Source organism: Mustelus asterias, unplaced genomic scaffold (assembly GCF_964213995.1).
Source record: "Mustelus asterias unplaced genomic scaffold, sMusAst1.hap1.1 HAP1_SCAFFOLD_838, whole genome shotgun sequence".
Taxonomy (NCBI): domain Eukaryota; kingdom Metazoa; phylum Chordata; class Chondrichthyes; order Carcharhiniformes; family Triakidae; genus Mustelus; species Mustelus asterias.
Window position 1 is genome coordinate 137,120 of NW_027590784.1, and position 23,003 is coordinate 160,122.

The following is a 23,003-nucleotide window of genomic DNA, read 5'->3' on the forward strand; positions in this document are numbered from 1 at the left end:
ACCCTTGCTGTTTGTCATTTTCATAAATGACCTGGATGAGGAAGTGGAGGGATGGGTTGGTAAGTTTGCCGACGACACGAAGGTTGGTGGGGTTGTGGATAGTCTGGAGGGATGTCAAAAGTTACAGAGGAACATAGATAGGATGCAAGACTGGGCGGAGAAGTGGCAGATGGACTTCAACCTAGATAAATGCGTAGTGGTCCATTTTAGCAGGTCAAATGGGATGAAAGAGTACAATATAAAGGGAAAGACTCTTAGTACTGTAGAGGATCAGAAGGATCTTGGGGTCCAAGTCCATAGGACTCTAAAATCGGCCCCGCAGGTGGAGGAGGTGGTTAGGAAGGCGGATGGTGTGCTGGCCTTTATCAATCAAGGGATTGAGTTTAGGAGTCCGGGGATAATGATGCAGCTATATAAGACCCTCGTCAGACCCCACTTGGAGTACTGTGCTCAGTTCTGGTCGCCTCATTACAGGAAAGATGTGGAAAAGATTGAAAGGGTGCAGAGGCGATTTACAAGGATTGAGTGGCATGCCTTATGAGGATAGGCTGAGGGAGCTCGGTCTTTTCTCCTTGGAGATACGTAGGATGAGAGGAGACCTAATAGAGGTATATAAGATGTTGAGAGGCATAGATCGGGTGGACTCTCAGAGGCTTTTTCCCAGGGTGGAAATGTCTGCTACGAGAGGACACAGGTTTAAGGTGCTGGGGTGTATGTACAGGGGAAATGTTAGGGGGAAGTTTTTCACACAGAGGGTGGTGGGCGAGTGGAATCGGCTGCCGTCAGTGGTGGTGGAGGCAAACTCAATAGGGTCTTTTAAGAGACTCCTGGATGAGTACATGGGACTTAATAGGATGGAGGGTTATAGGTAGGCCTAAAAGGTAGGGATATGTTTGGCACAACTTGTGGGGTCGAAGGGCCTGTTTTGTGCTGTAGTTTTCTATGTTTTTATGTAAATTTTCCATGTTTCTTTAAAGGAGGAAAGCAGGTCAGAGAGGCCAAGAGGGTTAGGGTGAGAATTCCAGAGCTTAGGGCCTTAACAACTGAAGGCAGCACAGCGATCAATGGTGGGACTACTAAAATCAGGATCATTATGAGGAAAGCACAGGAGGGCTGTGCAACTGGAGGAGATTTCAGAGGTTGGCAGATAAGTGACCATGGAGGGATTTGAAAATGAGAATTTTAAAATTGAGACTCTGCATCAGCAGGAGCCAGTATAGGTCATTGAGCACAATGAGCACCTTTACTTGATTCATGATCATCCGGTTGACCATAGAAATGAAATTAAGGAAGTGGGGAGAACAGGAAAGGGTATTTCTGCTACCAAGTGCTTTAAAGCCTCATTGACTCCCTCAGTCTAGCAGAATCAATATAATAATGTTGGACTTCTTGACTTTGGCATGGCTGATCAATGAATTAACTGTTCTACTTTGTTAAAAACATTCAGGGCTATGGGCCAAATGCTGGCAGATGGGATTAGGTGGAGTTCAGGTGTTTCTAATGTGTTGGTCCTGACTCAATGGGCCGAAGGGCCTCTTCTGTGCTGTATGATTCTATGATCCTTTCTCTCTTGCACCATCATTCCTTTTGTCATTGTCTTTTCTTCCACCCTGTTATAGAGTCATAGAGGTTTACAGCATGGAAACAGGCCCTTTGGCCCAACTTGTCCATGCCGCCCATTTTTTTAAACCCCTAAACTAATCCCAGTTGCCCGCATTTGGCCCATATCCCTCTATACCCATCGTACCCATGTAACTATCTAAATGCTTTTTAAAAGACAAAATTGTACCCGCCTCTACTACTGCCTCTGGCAGCTTGTTCCAGACACTCACCACCCTCTGTGTGAAAAAATTGTTCCTCTGAATACTTTTGTATCTCTCCCCTCTCACCTTAAATCTATGCCCTCTAGTTTTAGACTCCCCTACCTTTGGGAAAAGATATTGACTATCTAGCTGATCTGTGCCCCTCATTATTTTATAGACCTCTATGAGATCACCCCTCAGCCTCCTACGCTCCAGAGAAAAAAGTCCCAGTCTATCCAGCCTCTCCTTATAACTCAATCCATCAAGTCCCGGTAGCATCCTAGTAAATCTTTTCTGCACTCTTTCTAGTTTAATAATATCCTTTCTATAATAGGGTGACCAGAACTGTACACAGTATTCCAAGTGTGGCCTTACCAATGTCTTGTACAACTTCAACAAGACATTCCAACTCCTGTATTCAGTGTTCTGACCGATGAAACCAAGCATGCTGAATGCCGCCTTCACCACTCTGTCCACCTGTGACTCCACTTTCAAGGAGCTATGAACACGTACCCCTAGATCTCTTTGTTCTGTAACTCTCCCCAACGCCCTACCATTAACTGAGTAAGTCCTGCCCTGGTTCAATCTACCAAAATGCATCACCTTGCATTTGTCTAAATTAAACTCCATCTGCCATTCGTCAGCCCACTGGCCCACTGTTGCAGACCTTTTCTTTTGTTCTTCCTCCTCCTCAACTCTGTAACTGTTACATTTCTAATGTTTGCGTGTTCTGAACATCATCAACTTGTAAAGTTAACTCTGTCCCTCCAGATGCCGCCTCACCTGCTGCCTAATCCCAGCATTTTCTATTGTTATTTCTGATTTCCAGGATCCACAATATTGGCAGACATTCTAATATGTCTTTGATCGCTTTACCAATACTGCCAAGAATGGTAACCACAAGCACATGGGCCATGAAGGATCAAAATGACCAGTCAAAAAACGTTGGAGGTTTGCTTCACGTTAGTGTGTAGTGAACAGAATAGATTCTGAAGGTTCCAGGATAGTTCTAGAGCTATTTGACCTCAGCTGAAGTGTGGTAAGCATTGACAATTTCAGCTGACCATTATTTACATGTGAGCCTGGATTTATTGCCTTAGCAAGGTATTCTGCTCAGTGGATGAGAATGTTCTCCCTAGGGTCCACATGGTTGGATTTATCAATGGGTGTCACTGGATATCAATCAGGTACCTTATCTGATTTTTGCCCTAGTCAGCCCAGTTAATTGAAATGAATTTCAGGAAGTCCCAGTTGAGATCACACCATACAGTGTTATCAACTCATTCATGATATTCAATTAATGTCTATATGGTTATATTGGGTCATTAAATTTAACTCTAATAAATTCTGATTGTAAAAGTAAGTAGAATTTATAAAGCATCTTGCAGAGAGTAAAAACAAGTCATTGCCATGATGAGGGAATAGGTAAATATGAAGGTTAATTGTCAAGTAAAGTTCTCGATATACACAAGGTTGTTCAGGGTTTGCAAAGTTGCAGATTATCAACATGTAGGTTTATAATTTGGAGCAGGTTAAATAACTAAATAAAGTTAATATTTTTAAAACCAACAACATCTATAAGATTCAGTCCCCATTTAAAAGTCAATAGTTGATTTCTCTCTGAATCAACACTGCAATTCTGTGGAGACATAAGGATTAGTCTGTGACGTTTCATCTCAGCTGCCTGCTGTCTTTTCTACAGTGTGAGATTGTGACTGTTGGTGAGGCAGTAACAGTGGAAGAAAGCAATTTATAAAATATCAGGTCTACAAATTGAAATAGGGGAATTACCACATATTCAAAATTACTTCATTTGGTGGAAAATGCTTTGGGATGTCCTGAGCGTGTTAATGCTGTAACATAAATAAGGGTGGCATGGTGACACAGTGGTTAGCACTGCTGCCTCACAACGCCAGGGACTCAGGTTCCATTCCCGGCTTGGGTCACTGTCTGTGTGGAGTTTGCACATTCTCCCTGTGTCTGCGTGAGTTTCCTGCAGGTGCTCCAGTTTCCAAGAACAGTCCAAAGATGTGCGGGTTAGGTTGATTGGCCATGCTAAATTGACCCTTAGTGTCAGGGGGACTAGTTAGATTAAATGCATGCGGTTATCGGGATAGGGCCTGGGTGGGATTGTGGTCGGTGCAGACTCGATGAGCCGAATGGCCTCCTTCTGCACTGTAGGGACTCTCTCGCTATAAATCCAAGTCTTTATCTCTTTTAAATCCAGCTACATGTAAATAGAAGCACCAAGTTTTCCAGCTTTGCAGCTTTAAGACAGAATTGCATACCATACACCAGGCAGCAATCAGTGATTGGTTCTTGAAGGCTGCAGAATGCAATAGAGGTGATGATCAAAGACTGACTCACTCACCTGCAGGGCACATGTCACAGCAGTTTCCGTTATACAAAAATTGGGCCTGAAGGCAATTGTTCACCACTGGTCGGTAGGAGATCAGCATGAAGTACATCTAATTTGAAATAAGAACCAAACTGTCGTGAGATTGTTTTGTCAATCTTTTTCCCATCTTTTCTGAATGCTTTTGTTTCTATGCGACTGTGCAGTGCCACAGGCACCAATCACCCTCTGATACCTTGACACCAAACCCAACTGCCCACTGCTCCTGTGTAACTTTAACAGAGATCTATTGAAAGGAGAGGTCATCAAAGCTGATTCCATTTCTGTCCTCACCCAATGTCCATGTGCATGCGATGTACATTTTCTTCAGGGAGTAATGAGATAATAACCAAGAACGGAAACATTTTCCTCCCCTGCACCCAGTAGTACTGATTGCAGCACCTCTAATGGCGACACAACTCAGATCAGCATAAGGAAGGAATCAAACTTGCAATCCAAAAGAGAAAACCGAAAGAGGGGTCCCCTTGGTCATCTGGACTCGAAACGTCAGCTCTTTTCTCTCCTTACAGATGCTGCCAGACCTGCTGAGATTTTCCAGCGTTTTCTCTTTTGGTTTCAGATTCCCGCATCCGCAGTAATTTGCTTTTATCAAACTTGCAAATTCTGATTGTCATAAACATCAATAAAGTGCAATATCCATTTTACTTCCTGAGTGTTAGCTATTTTTTCACATAACGTATGAAATGTGTTATGGACAGGAGTGAAAGACAGATTGAACCTCCTAATTCTTCAATCCTTGTGTCCATAATCAGGTACACTTGGATTGTTACACCAGGAGCATTATATATACACACACGTGCACAAAGCAAAGGAGTTTCACTTTGATAAATATTAAAATCAAATCAAATAGCTAAAAGTTTACGTGAATATCAGAGTCTAGTCAGAGGGGCTCTTCCACTGAGGAGTTAGAATCAGGCGATTCCAGGTAGCTGAGGACAGGATTTTGTAGAGATTTCTCGAGAATAAGAGCTGCATAGCAAGTTCAGAAAGACAGCCTTAATAATACTTATAGCCAGAGGTCCAGTTTTTGTTCTTCCAGGCAAATTTGAGATTTCTCAGGACCTGGTTTTCAGGATGCCTTAACTTTAAGCATTATGGCTTGATAAAGAAGCTAGAAATTATATAATAAGAAGTCTCACAACACCAGGTTAAAGTCCAACAGGTTTATTTGGTAGCATGAGCTTTCGGAGTGCTGCTCCTTCATCAGGTGAGTGGAGAGTTGGGTTCACAAACAGGGCATATATAGACAAGGACTCAATTGCAAGATAATGCTTGGAATTTTTGGGAGTCCTTGTTCAAGATTCTCTTAAGGTTAATGTGCAGGTTCAGTCGGCAGTTAGGAAGGCAAACGCAATGTTAGCATTCATGTCAAGAGGGCTAGAATACGAGAGCAAGGATGTACTTCTGAGGCTGTATAAGGCAAGGCTCTCGTCAGACCCCATTTTGGGGTACTTTGAGCAGTTTTGGGCCCTGTATCTAAGGAAGGATGTGCTGGCCTTGGAAAGGATCCAGAGGAGTTTAACAAGAATGATCCCTGGAATGAAGATTAGCGATTAAGAAAGGAAAGATAGATTATGAAACTAAACTAGCTCAAAATATAAAAAATGATAGTAAAAGTTTTTACAAGTATATAAAAAGGAATAGAGTGGCTAGAGTGAATGTTGGACCCTTGGAAGATGAGAGGGGGGATTTAATCGTGGAAAACGAGGAAATGGCTGAGACTTTAAATAAGTTCTTTGTGTCGGTCTTCACGGTGGAAGACACAAATAGTTTGCCGAATATTAGAGATCGAGAGTTGGTGGGAGGGGAGGTCCTTAATACAATTACTGTTACTAAGGAGGTGGTGCTTGGTAGACTAATAGGACTGAAGGTAGACAAGTCCCCGGGCCCGGATGGAATGCATCCCAGGGTACTGAAAGAAATGGCTGAGGTAATAGCAGATGCGTTAGCAGTAATTTATCAAAATTCGCTGGACTCTGGGGTAGTGCCGGCTGACTGGAAAACAGTTACTGTTACGCCGCTGTTTTAAAAAAAAAGGAAGTAGACAAAAGGCGGGTAACTACAGGCCGGTTAGCTTAACGTCCGTAGTTGGGAAGATGCTAGAGTCCATTATTAAAGTGGAAATAACAGAGCACCTGAATAAGAATGGTTCGATCAAGCAGACGCAGCATGGATTCATGAAGGGAAAGTCGTGTTTGACGAATCTACTGGACTTTTATGAAGATGTCACTAGTGCGGTTGACAGAGGGGAACCGGTGGATGTGGTGTTTTTAGATTTCCAGAAGGCGTTCGATAAGGTGCCTCACAAAAGGTTGCTGCAGAAGATTGGGGTACACGGAGTTAGGGGTAAGGTGTTGGCGTGGATTGGCTATCAACCAGGAAGCAGAGAGTTGGGATAAATGGGTGCTTTTCTGGTTGGTAGTTAGTGACCAGTGGCGTGCCGCAGGGATCGGTGCTGGGGCCTCAATTGTTTACCATTTACATAGATGATCTGGAGGAGGGGACTGAATGTAGGGTATTCAAGTTTGCTGATGACACGAAGGTGAGTGGGAAAGCGAATTGCGTGGAGGACGCGGAAAGTAAATTGGAATATTATTTAAATGGAGAAAAATTACATCGTGCGACTGTGCAGAGGGACCTGGGGGTCCTTGTGCACGAATCGCAAAAACTCAGTCTGCAGGTGCAGCAGGTGATCAAGAAGGCGAATGGAATGTTGGCCTTTATCGCGAGGGGGATAGAATATAAAAGCAGGGAGGTCTTGCTGCAACTGTACAAGGCACTGGTGAGGCCGCAACTGGAGTACTGTGTGCAGTTTTGGTCCCCTTATTTGCGAAAGGATATATTGGCCTTGGAGGGAGTGCAGAGAAGGTTCACCAGGTTGATACCGGAGATGAGGGGTGTAGCTTATGAGGAGAGATTAAACAGATTGGGTCTGTACTCGTTGGAGTTTAGAAGGATGAGGGGTGATCTTATAGAGACATATAAGATAATGAAGGGGCTGGATAGGGTAGAGGTGGAGAGATTCTTTCCACTTAGAAGGGAAACCAGAACTAGAGGGCACAGCCTCAAAATAAGGGGGGCCGGTTCAGAACAGAGTTGAGGGGGAACTTCTTCTCTCAGAGGGTAGTGAATCTCTGGAATTCTCTGCCCATTGAAGTGGTGGAGGCTTCCTCGTTGAATATGTTTAAATCACGGGTAGATAGTTTTCTGATCGATAAGGGAATTAGGGGATATGGGGAGCAGGCGGGTAAGTGGACCTGATTCGCTTCAGATCAGCCATGATCTTGTTGAATGGCAGGGCAGGCTCGAAGGGCCAGATGGCCTACTCCTGCTCCTATTTCTTATGTTCTTACGTTCTTATGAAGAGTTTGTTGTATGAGGAACGGTTGAGGACTCTAGGTCTGTACTTGTTGGAGTTTAGAAGGATGAGAGGGGATCTTATTGAAACTTACAGGATACTGCGAGGCCTGGATAGAGTGGACGTGGAGAGGATGTTTCCAATAGTAGTAAAAACTAGAACCAGAGGGCACAACCTCAGACTAAAGGGACGATCATTTAAAACAGAAATGAGGAGGAATTTCTTCAGCCAGCGAGTGGTGAATCTGTGGAACTCTTTGCCGCAGAAGGCTGTGGAGGCCAGGTCACTGAGTGTCTTAAGACAGAGATAGATAGGTTCTTGATTAATAAGGGGATCAGGGGTTATGGGGAAAAGGCAGGAGAATGGGGATGAGAAAAATATCAGTCATGATTGAATGGCAGAGCAGACTTGATGGGCCGAGTGGCCTAATTCTGTTCCTACGTCTTAGGGTCTTAATGGCGGAGCAGGTTCGAAGAGCCGAATGGCCTACTCCTGCTTCTAGTTTCTATCTGCTTTTTAATTAATAGAAAATCTACTTTACAGACCCCAAATCTACCACTCCGTCTTCAGTTCCCTGTTCTTTCCTGTGACCCATACATGGAGTTAAGGAGGATTTCATCAGGAAACCTGTTTTTCAATTAATCAAATTGTCTAAATAAACTGTGAGGATTTTGGGCTTTTTGGGTAGAAACAGTTTATAAATTACTTAGGTGTGGTTATTCTACTTTTCATGTCTTCTTGGTTCAGTGTAACTTGTAAATAAATCCAAGCAGTTTAGCCTAGTTGTACTCACTTTTCCAATATCAAATATTGAAATCACTGCCAAAGGTCACTTTTTTAGAATTGCAAGTTGACCAAACTTCTGGAATATCAAATATTTCTGCCTTTGCCATTGACTGGAGAACATGGTCGGCATCCCATGTATTCTCCAGTGTCCTGCGATTAATCTCTAAACCTTGGACCACAAGGCAAGAACACACAGGGAGCTCACAGTGCTTACGGAACTTATCATGTAGCTCAGAACATGACAGTATGTGCTGAGAAAAAGCCTGAACTGTAACACATTTAGAAACTATTTTTATTCATGCTTCTGATAGAGGGAGTTGCTTGCTTCATGTGTGAAGCAAGAATCTTACAAGAATCTAAAATTTTCAAAAAATAAATCAAATCTCCAAACCCAACTTGAAACATTGTCGCAGGTTCTCAATCCATTCAGGATGTTCACTTTTTTGCCTGTGAAAGTAACTGCTTTTGCGTTGACTGTGGGATTAAAAATACATGGGGGTTTTTCTGAACAGTCTACTAAAAAGGGGAGGATTTGACCATGAGTGAAACTTCAGTCTTACAAAAAACTTATGCAAAAAGTTGCATTTTTAAAATTATTCTGTAATGTTATTTACTTGTGACAGGAGATCCAATTTAATGAGAAGGAAATTCTTGACATCATTGACCCTCCCTTTCCTAACTGAGCCATTGATGAGCCAGTTCCCGACAAACAGAATGTTGCTCCCTCCAGTCTCAAGATTCTCTCTCTATCCAGCCTACAGCAGGGTCCCTCCCTCTCTCTTAACACCTAGAACTCTCTCTCGCTCGCTTTTACTCCCTCCGATAGGATATTTTTTATAGAAATGATTGAAACTCTACAGTGCAGAAGGAGGCCATTCGGCTCATCAAGTATACACCGACAACAATCCCACCCAGGCCCTATCCCCACTTAGTTACCCGCTAACCTATCACATCCCGGGAAACTAAGGGTTAATTTAGCATGTCCAATCAACCTAACCTGCACATCTTTGGAGTGTGGGAGGAAACCGGAGCACCCGGAGGAAACCCACGCAAACATGGGGAGAACGTGCAAACTCCACACAGACTTTCCTGTCTTTCTTGTGACCCATACATGGAGTTAAGGAGGATTTCATCAGGAAACCTGTTTTTCAATTAACCTGAGGCTCATCACAAATTGTCTAAATAAACTGTGAGGATTTTGTCAGGAATTGAACCCGGGTCCCTAGCGCTGTGAGGCAGCAGTGCATGGTGGCACAGTGGGGTGGCACTGTCAAACTTGTGTCAGAAGTTGTTCCAACATTTTGTCTATTTATCTTCTTGCTCCTCGATGCCTCCTGGGAACAGAAGAGGGTTTCTCTACCTCTGCTTCCAAAAAGAGAATTCCTCCCAAACTGCCTTTTATTTGAAAACCGTTTCTTCCTCATATGCTCCTAATCTATTTTTCCCTTCATGCATCCCCCATTCCCACAGGATTCATAATTTTTCTTCTTTCCTTACTTGCCAGCTAGGCTGCAATCTTCTCAATCAATAAAACTCACAGCACGCTGATCACAGATAGACTCCGATATGACCCTGATTTACCTATTAGCAATTATATAAAATGAGAATCTCACTCTGATGCACGTTACGATGACTGGATACAGATCATTCTTTCGTGTCTGAAGTATTATGATTAACTCCAAAATATTCTGTTATTTGTTGGCAAATCAAGGTTATGGACAAGTTAATGATATTTGGAATTTGTAAACAAAAAATATTTATGCAGCAAATTTTATTATGCAAGTAAGGAACAGTTATGGGGCTGTATTGCAGTAAAAATGTTTTATTATTCCTGGTTTGGGTCACTGTCTGTGCGAAGTCTGCAATCTCTCCCCATGTTTGTGTGGGTTTCCTCCGGGTGCTCCGATTTCCTCCCACAGTCCAAAAGATGTGCTGGTTAGGTGCATTGGCCATGCTAAAATTCTCCCTCAGTGTACCCGAACAGGCGCCGGAGTGTGGCGACTAGGGGATTTTCACAGTAACATCATCACAGTGTTCATGTAAACCTATTTGTGACACTAATAAACTTTAAACTTTGATATATTCCTAGCACTCACCAATATAAAGAAAATCTTCAGCATAATTACTTCAAACGAAATTGTCAGAACAATTCCTTTGGATTCTGTAACAAAGAAATAGCATTTCATGTAACTTATGTTTTTCCTAAACCAATTTAACCTCCGTTTGAGCAAGGAATCAAGCACTGACACTCTTTTGTATTACAACAGAGGTGCCAAATTTTAACTCCCAGTGGGAGTTGTGTCATGGTCAGACTACAAAGCATCACTTGGAGCTTCACAGGAGTAGTGTACTGAGACAAACACCACATGGACTGAAGAGGTTCGAGAAGGCGAGTCAACACCTTCTCAATGGCAATTTAAAGATGGGTGATAAATGGCTTCCCAGACACCTAGATCCCTTAAATGGATAAGGAGAACAAAAAATAGTTGAAGAGGTCAACACCAAGCAAATGGAAGATTTTGAAACAAGTGCTCAAAAGATTTGGTCAAAGAGATAGATTTTAAGCCAAGAGCAGTTCACTCTCCAGGAATGTTTTTCCTAAACCAATTTAACCTCCCTTTGAGCAAGGAATCAAGCACTGACACTCTTTTGTATTACAACAGAGGTGCCAAAAGGGTGGCACGGTAGCCCAGTGGTTAGTACTGCTGCTTCACAGCTCCAGGGGCCTGGGTTCGAATCCTGGCTCAGGTCACTGTCTGTGTGGAGTTTGCACATTCTCCCTGTGTCTGCGTGGGTTTCCTCCCACAGTCCAAAGATGTTTGGGCTAGGATGATTGGCCATTCTAAATTGCCGCTTAGTGTCCCGGGATGCATAGATTAATGGGTAAATATGTAGGGATATGGGGATAGGGCCTGGGTGGGATTGTGGTTGGTGCAGACTCGATGGGCCGAATGGCCTCGTTCTGCACTGTAGGATTCTATGAATGCCCCTAACCAGAAATGGCAAACCTATTTCTGACTCAGAGGGGAAATATTACTGAAGCTGTCACTTATTTGTGAGTTCTGATGAGATGGATATGTTCTTGTTTTTACAGTCAGACAGGGAGCCCAGTCTCCACCTTGGCTTCAGCAACCGAGGGGCGCGCATGCGCAGGTAGTACTCGGAGAGCAGCATGGCTGCCGGGAGTGACCCCTGACCCCAGGGCGCCGCCATCTTGTCTCTGTCTCCCTCCGCAGCAAATGGCGGCGGTGCGGGTTGGGCCTCCTTCACTCACCGGGGAAGCTGTTGTTTGTTCCGGGGATGGAGGGGGCGGAGTGGGGACTCACTCGGCATGGGTTTGAGCGCGGTCAGCGCACAGGCCGCAGGGCCGGCCCGGGGCTCAGGCCGACAGCAGCGGAATTAGCGCAAAATTCAACCCAAAACATCACGTCAGATGTGGGTGAGCGCGGATTGTGATGCGGGCGGCTGGGTAACAGGCCCCGGGGGGCCCGGAACCGAGAGCCAGGCCCCCGGGGGGCCCGGAGCCGAGAGCCAGGCCCTGGAGCCGAGAGCCAGGCCCCGGGGGGCCCGGAGCCGAGAGCCAGGCCCCGGGGGGCCCGGAGCCGAGAGCCAGGCCCCGGGGGGCCCGGAGCCGAGAGCCAGGCCCCGGGGGGCCCGGAGCCGAGAGCCAGGCCCCGGGGGGCCCGGAGCCGAGAGCCAGGCCCCGGGGGGCCCGGAGCCGAGAGTCAGGCCCCCGGGGAGCCCGGAGCCGAGCGTCAGGCCCCGGGGGGCCCGGAGCCGAGAGTCAGGCCCGGCTCCCTGAAGGGAAGCCGCCCAACCCGACCCTGGGAATGGACTCTCCATAGAATGAGAGATTCACAGCACAAAGGCCCTTCGGCCCATCGGCTCTGTGCCCGCCAAAGACAAACCACCTCAATATTCTCATCCCATTCTCCAACACTTGGCCGATATCCTTGAATGTCTCGGCATCGCAAATGCAAATCTAAATAATTATTAAATGTTATGGGGCAGCACGGTGGCACTGCTGCATCACAGCACCAGGGACCCGGGTTCGATTCCCCGCTCGGGTCACTGTCTGTGTGGAGTTTGCACTTTCTCCCCGTGTCTGCATGGGTTTCCTCCGGGTGCTCCGGTTTCCTCCCACAGTCGGAAAGACGTGCTGGCTAGGTGTATTGGCCGTGCTAAATTCTCCCTCAGCGTACCTGAACAGGTGCCGGAGTGTGGCAACCAGGGGATTTTCACAATTTCATTGCAGTGTTAATGCAAGCCTTACTTGTGACTAATAAACTTTAAGAGGGTCTCTGCCTCCACCAGGCTCTCAGGCAGTGAGTTCCAGACTCCCTCCACTCTTCCTCATCATCAACCACACCCCTCCCCCCACTTTACCTTAAACCTTTGCCCCCTAGTCATTGATCCCTCCACCAAGGAGAAAGGTTTCTTCCTTTCTACAACAAAAATGGAAAATCTCAGCAGGTCTGACCAGTATCTGTGGAGAGACAATTGAACCAACATTTCCCGTCAGGGTGATTCTTTGTCAGAACTAAAGACAAAGAAAATAGGACAAGATTTATATTGTATGATTTGGGGGGGTGGGGAAGGGGGCTGCTGTTGATCAAGATGTCATAGCTAAAAGAACAAAGGGAATGTAAAAGGTTATAAAAGCCAAGAATGGTGCTAATAGCATCCATTAAGAGATTTGAATGTGTAAATGGCAGAACAAAGGTGCATAATGTCAAAGGACAACCTGAGGAATCTGGCAGATGGCCCTAGTGAGGTGGGAGAGGGGGCATGGAAAGCAAAATTTAGAGGACAAATGGAACGATGGAAGAAATTAAAATATATGCAAGGATATAAAATAATGGATTAATAAGATAAAAATAAATGGTGTGGAGGTGGAGAGAGTTCATGATCTGAAGTTGTTGAATGTTCAGTCCAGAAGGCTGTAAAGTGCCTAATCGGAAGATGAGATGCTGTTCCTCCAGTTTGCATTTTGCTTGTTTCTTCCTATCTATGCCCCTCATTATTTAGTTCTCTCAATGATGACTCCCTCAGTTTCCTCTGCTCTGAGGAAAACAACTCCAGTCTAACCAATCTCTCTTCATAACTCAAACTCTCCAGACCCCAGGCATAATCCTGGTAAATCTTCTCTGTTCCCCTACCAATGCTATCACATTCCTCCTATAATGTGGATTCCAGAACTGCACACAACACGCTAGCTGTGGCGTAATCAACATTTTACATTTTTCTAGCATAATCCCTCTGCTCTTAAACTCAATGCCTCCACTAATAAAGGCAAGACTACCATATGCCCTCTTATCCACTTTAGACACCTGTCCTGCTAACGTAAGGGACTGGTATACATGTACACTAAGGTCCCTCTGTACTTCCCAGAGTCCTGCCGTTCATCATGTATTCCATTGCATAGTTTGTCCTGTCCAGGTGCATCACCTCACACTTGCCTCACCTGAGTTCAATTTGCCATTGATCAGCTCATCTGACCATCTTTATGTTGATTAACTCTTTTTAACTGTTTCTCATATTATCTAGGCGCCTTTTGTGAAATGTTCCTTCCCTTTCCCCCAGTTTGCAACAGCTGGAGAATGTTAACTCAATTCTTGTAAATGTGGAATAAAAACCGGATTTTCCGTGCCCCAGGGTGAAAGAGGCAATGGGGAAGGGGGTTTATATAAGGAGGGAGATTAATGAGGAAAGAGGGTAAAGGGGAGGATAATGGTGAAGGGAGCATTGGGAGAGGGTTTTAATGGGGAGGGTGTAAACCTGGAAGATGTTTAATGGGGAAGGAGGTGAATGGGGAGTGGGTTTAATTGGGATATGGAATAATGGGAAAAGGAGGTTAATGGGGAGAAGCCACCATGTTGGGATGCTTAATAGCACATTCTTGTCAATGAGGTTGTTTCTCAGGGCAGCCAGGGACCTGGATTGGCTAAAGTTTAAAGTTTCTTTCTTACAATGTGGATGTTGCTGACAAGGCTGAGAACTGTTCGGCAATTCTTTATTACCCGTGAACTGAGTGGCTTGCTTGGCCATTTCATTGAATCACATTGCTGTGGGTCTAGAATCCTATATAGGTCAGACTGGGTGAGGCAGATTTCCTTCCCTAAAGGACATTAGAGACTCAGATGGCTTTCTACAATAATCAGTGATAGTTACACAGTCACCATTACTGGCATAGAAAGAGGCTCTTTGGCCCATCATGTCTGCTCCAGCCATCAAGCACCTATCCTAATCCCGTTTTCCAGGTCTTGATCCATAGCCTTGTATGCTATAGTATTTCAAAGGCTCATCTAATTGCTTCTTAAATGTTGAGGGTTTCTGCCTCTACCGTCCTTGCAGACAATGAATTCCAGTTTCCCACCACCCTCTGGGTGAAAATATTTTTCCTCAAATCCCATCTAAGTCTCCTGCTCCTTGGCTCCTAGTTATTGACCTCTCTGCTAATGTGTAATACCTTTGAAGGCAACTCGTGGCTCCAAGTTATGAAGGGTTTATTAATAGTCCTTCACTCAAACCAGCCTCCCATCCATTGAACTGTCTACACTTCCCGCTGCCTCGGAAAAGCAGCCAGCGTAATCAAGGACCACATGCACCCCGGACATTCTCTCTTCCACCTTCTTCCGTCGAGGAAAAAGATACAAAAGTATCAACCGACTCAAAAACGCAAAAGGGTGGGATGAAGAAGAGGAGAGCAGTAGTGATAGGGGACTCAATGGTCAGAGGTATGGACAGGAGGTTCTGTGGTCGGGACAGAGACTCCCGCATGGTTTGTTGCCTCCCAGGTGCCAAGGTCAGCGATGCCTCTGATCGTGTGCACAGCGTTCTAAAGTGGGAAGGTGATCAGCCAGATGTCGTGGTACACATCAGTACCAATGACGTGGGAAGGAAGAGTGAGGAGGTCCTAAAGAGTGAGTACAAAGAGCTTGGAAGGAAGTTAAAAAGCAGGACCCCGAGGGTAGTAATCTCAGGATTGCTATCTGAGCCACATGCCAGTGAGGGCAGGAGTAGGATGCTTGGGCGGATGAACACGTGGCTGAGGAACTGGTGCAGGGGGCAGGGTTTCCAATTCTTGGATCATTGGGACCTCTTCTGGGGCAGGTGGGACCTGTACAAGAGAGACGGGTTACACCTAAACTACAAGGGGACCAATATACTTGCAGGGAGATTTGCTAGTGTTATTGGGGAGTGTTTAAACTAGATTTGCAGGGGGATGGGAACCAGAGTGCCAGAGCAGATAGTGGAGCAGGGGTAAAAAGACAGGTTAGTTCAAGCAAAATCACAAATGGAAGGGTAGAGTGTGGTGGAAATAATCTTTTGAGGTGTGTCTATTTCAATGCCAGGAGTATTGTGGGGAAGGCAGATGAGCTGAAGGCGTGGATAGACACATGGAAATATGACATTATAGCCATTAGTGAAACTTGGCGCTAGGAGGGGCAGGACTGGCAGCTCAATGTTCCAGGGTTCCAATGTTTCAGGCGGGATAGAGGCAGAGGGATAAAAGGTGGGGGGGTGGCATTGTTGGTCAGGGAAAATGTTACAGCGGTACTCAGGCAGGATAGATTAGGGAGCTTGTCTACAGAGGCCCTATGGGTGGAGCTGAGAAACAAGAAAGGTATGACCACATTAATGGGGTTGTATTATAGACCACTCAATAGTCAGCGAGAATTGGAGGAGCAAATCAGCGGAGAGATAGCTGACAACTGCAAGAAACACAAAGTTGTGATAGTAGGGGATTTTAATTTTCCACATATAGATTGGGACTCGCATACTGTTAAAGGTTTAGACGGGGTAGAGTTTGTAAAATGTGTTCAGGAGAATTTTCTACATCAGTATATAGAGGTGCCAACTAGAGAGGATGCGATATTGGATCTCCTATTGGGAAATGAGTTAGGGCAGGTGATGGATGTGAGTGTGAGGGAACACTTTGGATCCAGTGATCATAATGCCATTAGTTTCAACCTGATCGTGGATAAGGATAGATCTGGTCCTCGGGTTGAAGTTCTGAACTGGAAAAAGGCCAAATTTGATGAAATGAGAAGGGATCTGGGAAGTGTGGATTGGCACAGGCTGTTCTCTGGTAAGGATGTAAATGGAAAGTGGGAGGCCTTCAAAGGAGAAATTTTGAGAGTGCATAGTTTGTATGTTCCTGTCAGGATTAAAGGCAAAGTAAATAGGAATAAGGAACCTTGGTTCTCGAGGGAGATTGTAACACTGATTAAGAGGAAGAGAGAGTTGTATGAAATGTACAGGCAGCAAGGAACAGATCAGATGCTCGAGGAGTATAAAAAATGCAAGAAGCTACTTAAGAGAGAAATCAGGAGGGCTAAAAGAAGACATGAGGTTGCTTTGGCAGACAGAGTGAAGGAAAATCCAAATAGGTATGTTAGGAGCAAAAGGAAAGTGGGGGATAAAATTGGTCCTCTTGAATCCAGAGTGGTAGACTGTGTATGGAACCAAAAGAGATGGGGGAGATACTAAATGGTTTTTTTTGCATCCGTATTTACTGAGGAAACGGGCATGGAGTCTACGGAAATAGGGCAAACAGGTAGGGAGGTCATGGAACCTTTACAGATTAAAGGGGAGGAGGTGCTCGCTGTCTTGAGGCAAATCAGAGTGGATAAATCCCCAGGACCGGACAGGGTATTCCCACGGACCTTGAGGGGAGCTAGTGTTGAACTTGCAGGGGCCCTGGCAGACATATTTAAAATGTCAGTATTCACAGGGGAGGTGCCGGATGATTGGAGGGTGGCTCATGTTGTTCCGTTGTTTAAAAAAGGTTCCAAAAGAAATCCGGGAAATTATAGGCCAGTAAGTTTGACGTCGGTGGTGGGAAAGTTATTGGAAGGTGTGATAAGGGATAGATCTACAAATATTTGGATAGACAGGGACTTATTAGGGAGAGTCAACATGGCTTTGTGCGTGGTAGATCATGTTTGACCAATCTATTAGAGTTTTTCGAGGAGGTTACCAGGAAAGTGGATGAAGGGAAGGCGGTGGATGTTGTCTACCTGGATTTCAGCAAGGCCTTTGACAAGGTCCCTCATGGGAGGTTAGTTAGGAAGGTTCAGTCGCTAGGTATACATGGGGAGGTAGTAAATTGGATTAGACACTGGCTCAATGGAAGAAGCCAGAGAGTGGTTGTGGAGGATTGCTTTTCTGAGTGGAGGCCTGTGACTAGTGGTGTGCCGCAGGGATCGGTGTTGGGTCCATTGTTGTTTGTCATCTATATCAATGATCTGGATGATAATGTGGTAAATTGGATCAGAAAGTTTGCTGATGATACGAAGATTGGAGGTGTAGTGGACAGTGAGGAAGGTTTTCAAAGCTTGCAGAGGGATTTGGACCAACTAGAAAAATGGGCTGAAAAATGGCAAATGGAATTTAAGGCAGACAAGTGTGAGATACTGCACATTGGAAGGACAAACCAAAGTAGAACGTACAGGGTAAATGGTAGGACTCTGAAGAGTGCAGTTGAACAGAGGGATCTGGGAATACAGGAACAGAATTCCCTAAAAGTGACGTCACAGGTGGATAGGGTCGTAAAGAGTGCCTTTGGTACATTGGCCTTTATAAATCGGAGTATCGAGTATAAAAGTTGGAGTGTTATGGTAAGGTTATATAAGGCATTGGTGAGGCCGAATTTAGAGTATTGTGTACAGTTTTGGTCACCTAGTTACAGGAAGGATGTAAATAAGGTTGAAAGAGTGCAGAGAAGGTTCACAAGGATGTTGCCGGGACTTGAGAAGCTGAGTTACAGAGAGAGATTGAATAGGTTGGGACTTTATTCCCTGGAGCGTAGAAGATTGAGGGGAGATTTGATAGAGGTGTATAAGATTTTGATGGGTATAGCAGTCTTTTTTCCGCTGAGGCTAGGGGAGAAAAAAACCAGAGGGCATGGGTTAAGGGTGAAAGGAGAAAAGTTAAAAGGGAATATTAGGGGGGGCTTCTTCACGCAGAGAGTGGTGGGAGTGTGGAATGAGCTGCCGGATAAAGTGGTAAATGCCGAACTTTTAACATTTAAGAAAAACTTGGACGGGTTCATGGATGAGAGGGGTGTGGAGGGATATGGTCCAAGTGCAGGTCAGTGGGACTAGGCAAAAAATGGTTCGGCACAGACAAGAAGGGCCAAAAGGCCTGTTTCTGAGCTGTAATTTTCTATGGTTTCTGTGGTTCTAGCTTCTTCCCTGCTGAATTCAATCAGACTTTTGAATGGACTTACCTAGCGTTAAGTTGATCTTTCTCTACACCCTAGCTATGACTGTAACACTACGTTCTGCACTCTCCTCTATGAACGGTATGCTTTGTCTGTATAGTGCGCAAGAAACAATACTTTTCACTATATTAATACATGTGACAATAAATTAAATCAAAAACAATATATATGTGCAAGTGATGGTCTCAGAACTGCAATACACATCAACTCTCTTCTGCTCTCTGGCTCCAGCTGAGGTTCCTCCCTAAGTTGGGATGTGCTCCCTTTCACCCAAATGCCTTGGCTTCCTGCGCTGCCTCTCCATAGGGTACGGCCCGATCATGTAGCCCTCGGGGATCGCTTCCTTAAAGGGGCCACGCTATCACATAAGGGGAAATGCTTCTTCCTATCTACCCAATCTATGTCCCACATAATACTGTACACCTCGATCAGATCCCCCTCAGCCTTCTCTGCTCTAAGGAAAACAACCGGGCCTAACCAGCCTTTCTTCATAGCTGAAATCTCCAGCCCAGGCAGTATCCTGGTTAATATTCTCTGCGCCCTTTCTAGTGGAATCACATCTTTCCTACAGTGTGGCGACCAGAACTGCACACAGTACTCCAGCTGTGGCCAAACAAGTGTTTTGTACAGCTCCATCATAACCTCCCTGCTCTTATATTCTATGCCTCGGCTAATAAAGGCAAGTATCTCATTTGCCTTAACCACCTTATCTACCTGTCCTGATGCCTTCAGGGATCTTTGGACATGCACCCCAATGCCCCTTGCCTTGTTTCCCTCCCAGAAAGCAAAACCTCCAGATAATTTCAATTGCAGATAGGTTTATTTATTGAATTTCAATTCCACCAGCTGCCACGGCTTGTGGCTGCAATGTGGTGGAGCCATTGAAAGGAGGCTTCATCCCCCAAATTCTATGACTACCAGTACAGAAAAGGGTTCGCCCGCTGCTCTGAGGGACCTTTTGCTCCTCTGAAATATAAGGTTCACGACCTGCCTCAGCAGTGACCACCTCTCTTGATGAAGCTGCCCAGGCTTCAGAGCTGCCAACCCTCAGATTGGCCCAATTCAGATGTCACTAAGAAATCTGGGTTTTTATATACTTTTCATTATAATGGGAGTTTTAGGTACTGTCTTTTATCAATGTTTGTGTGAAAGTGTTAATTGCTGGACTGAAAACAGAAAGTGCTGGAAAAGCTCGGCAAGTCTGACAGAGTCCAGACTTCTTTGGAACTGCTGGCTTGAGTTCTAGTGGGAGATTACTTCTCGCATTGATTTAGTTAGGCCTAAAACAGGATGTCACACGGTGATTAGGGATAACACATAGAAAGCTAAGATGAGAGATCACACGACACCAGGTTATAGTCCAACAGGTTTATTTGAAATCACAAGCTTTCAGAGTGCTGCTCCTTCGTCAGGTGAAGTGGAGCGAGGTGCGCAGGCGCAGAATATATAGGTGGAGTGACAATAGCCCGACACTAACAGATAATCAAGAGTGTCAAAGGTTAAGCACATAGACAGTGTAGGCCGGATAGAAAACTGGTTGGCAGAGAGGAAACAAAGAATAGGAAATAATGTGTCCTTTTCAAATTGGCAGGCAGTAACTAGTGGGGTGCCACAGGGATCGGTGCTGGGACCCCAGCTATTCACAATATATATTAATGATTTGGATGAGGGAACAAAATGTAACATCTCAAAGTTTGCAGATGATACCAAGTTGGGTGGGAGGGTGAACTGTGACGAGGATGCAGAGATCCTTCAGAATGATCTGGACAGATTGGGTGAGTGGGCTAATCAATGGCAGATGCAGTATAATTTGGATAAATGTGAGGTTATTCACTTTGGAAGCAAAAACAAGAAGGCAGATTACTACCTGAATGGCTGTAAATTGGGAGAGGGGAGTGTGCAGCGGGACCTGGGTGTCCTTGTGCACCAGTCGCTGAAGGTAAGCATGCAGGTGCAGCAGGTGGTAAAGAAGGCAAATGGCATGTTGGCCTTCATTGCGAGAGGTTTTGAGTTCAGGAGCAGGGATGTGTTGTTGCAATTATACAGGGCCTTGGTGAGGCCACACCTAGAGTATTGAGTGCAGTTTTGGTCTCCTTTTCTGAGGAAGGATGTTGTTCCTCAGAAAAGGAGTTGGGGGAGTCTCCCCCAACTGCTGACATCACAGAAGCCACACTCCAGGGCCCCACCGGCTGCAGGGAACAAACCACGAGAAAGAGAGGGTTGGCTTGAAAGAGGCCAAACCACACCCACAGAGAAAAAAAGATATAGCAAAGACACACAGACCAAACCTACAAACACAGCAATCCCCCCTCCCCGCACGCGCCCTCCTGAACAGGGCATCTGTGCCTTCAACACCTCATCGTGGCACCTTCACAGCACTCCACATGGGACACGATCTCTACCTCCATTCCCATCGCGGTCACAGGTGCTATAACCTGAAAAGATCTGTAGAAATGCCAAACACTTAACATTTAACCTAACAGTTGCAAAACCCATTACCCTTTCCTGGCCAACAATTCGATCTGGGTATAGCATGCAGGTTTATACAAAAACAAATATCAGTCTACATCCGCCGTGCGGTCACCCGATTCAAAAGTCTGCTCCACAAATTTCATCGCCGCCACTGGATCCGTGAACTTGTGCTCAGTTCCATTGTTGAGAGTAATCCTCAAGCAGCCTGGAAAGTGAAGCCCAAACCTGACCTCAGGACAGTCATGCTGATGCGCGATTGATTCACACGGGAGGCTAGGACGTACCCGGGAATAAAGGCTTTTATTCACAACAAGATTGGAGCACACTACTTAACAATACTATCCCAGACTAAGGGCTACTAGGAAGTAGCAGTGACCTTTATAGTCCTGTAAGAAGGCGGAGCCTAACGGAGTGTACCACATAAACAATGATAACAGGTGGAACACCCCAACCCTAACCCCAACAGTAACGAGTAACATATGTACAAGTACCCATAGTGGTAACCATCTATGGTTCACCACATTCACTCTTCCTTTAAAAAAACAAAGGCCGGTGGGGTAAGGAGACAATACGAACTGTCCATATGTTCACAAGTTCACCCGTATCGGAGGTCCGCACCGTCTCTGCGACCTCCGCAGCACTGGCTCCAGTGCCGGTTCTGGTGACCGTGGTGACGACCCTCTCTCCGAGGTGGTGTCCAGTGACTCCTCCAGTTCCTCACACGCCTGTGGACCTCGAGGTGGCGACAATCTCCTGGACTCAGGCAAGCTGTACACGGGAGTAAGAGGATTAAGTTGAGGTGCCGATGCTGCCCGTGCCGTGTCAGGAGGGGAGAGAATGGGCAAAGGAATCCGAACCAGGGGTGCGGGAGTGACGGGGGTTTCCAGGTCCCCTGCAGGCGCCAGATCTCTGATAGAGACCGTGTCCTCTCGCCCATCAGGATATGCCACATAGGCATATTGAGGGTTGGCGTGGAGGAGGTGGACATGTTCAACCAAAGGGTCGGACTTGCGGGCCCTAACATGCCGCCGCAAGAGGACAGGTCCTGAGTACGTCAACCAAGACGGCAGTGAGGTCCCAGAGGAAGACTTCCTAGGGAAGGTAAACATCCGCTCATGTGGGGTAGCGTTGGTTGCCGTACACAGGAGGGACCGGATTGAATGGAGCATATCAGAAAGTACCTCTTGCCAACGGGAGACTGGAAGACCCCTACACCTTAATGCCAGTAAAACAGCCTTCCAGACTGTAGCGTTTTCTCTCTCGACCTGTCCTTTACCCTTGGGGTTGTAACTTGTAGTCCTACTTGAGGCAATTCCTTTCGAGAGCAGGTATTGCCTCAAGTCGTCGCTCATAAACGACGAACCCCTATCACTGTGGATATAACTGGGGTAGCCAAACAGGGTAAAAAGACTCCGCAGGGCTTTGATGACCGTGGCAGAGGACATGTCAGAACAGGGGATGGCAAAGGGGAATCGGGAGTATTCGTCAACCACGTTGAGGAAATATACATTCCGATCTGTCGAAGGAAGGGGGCCCTTGAAGTCGACACTCAGTCGTTCAAAAGGGCGAGTGGCCTTAATGAGGTGTGCCCTGTCAGGCCGGTAGAAGTGCGGCTTGCACTCTGCACATACCTGGCAGCTTCGAGTTATCGACCTGACATCCTCTATGGAGTAGGGCAGATTCCGAGCCTTTACAAAATGGAAAAACCGAGTGATCCCCGGATGGCAGAGATCATTGTGGAGGGCCTGTAGCCGATCCTCCTGCACACTGGCACATGTTCCACGCGACAGGGCATCTGAGGGCTCATTGAGCTTCCCCGGACAGTACATGATATCATAGTTGTAGGTGGAGAGTTCGATTCTCCACCTCAAGATTTTATCATTCTTAATTTTTCCCTTTAACGTGTTGTTGAACATGAAGGCCACGGACCGCTGGTCCGTG

The 23,003-nt window shown here is 45.8% G+C and overlaps 1 protein-coding gene across 1 annotated transcript in view; it reads right to left on the reverse strand.

Moving 5' to 3' along the window:
* LOC144487506 (tumor necrosis factor receptor superfamily member 5-like) overlaps positions 1-10,718 on the reverse strand; it is a 60,012-nt gene extending 49,294 nt beyond the window's left edge. Inside the window, exons 1-3 of the mRNA XM_078205591.1 lie at positions 10,689-10,718; positions 10,459-10,523; positions 4,174-4,270 (exon numbers count right to left, since the gene is read on the reverse strand). Of these exons, the coding sequence (XP_078061717.1) occupies positions 4,174-4,270; positions 10,459-10,482 (121 nt within the window). The 5' untranslated portion in view covers positions 10,483-10,523; positions 10,689-10,718. The remainder of the gene's footprint in view (positions 1-4,173; positions 4,271-10,458; positions 10,524-10,688) is intronic.
* Between the last annotated feature and the right edge of the window lie 12,285 nt (positions 10,719-23,003).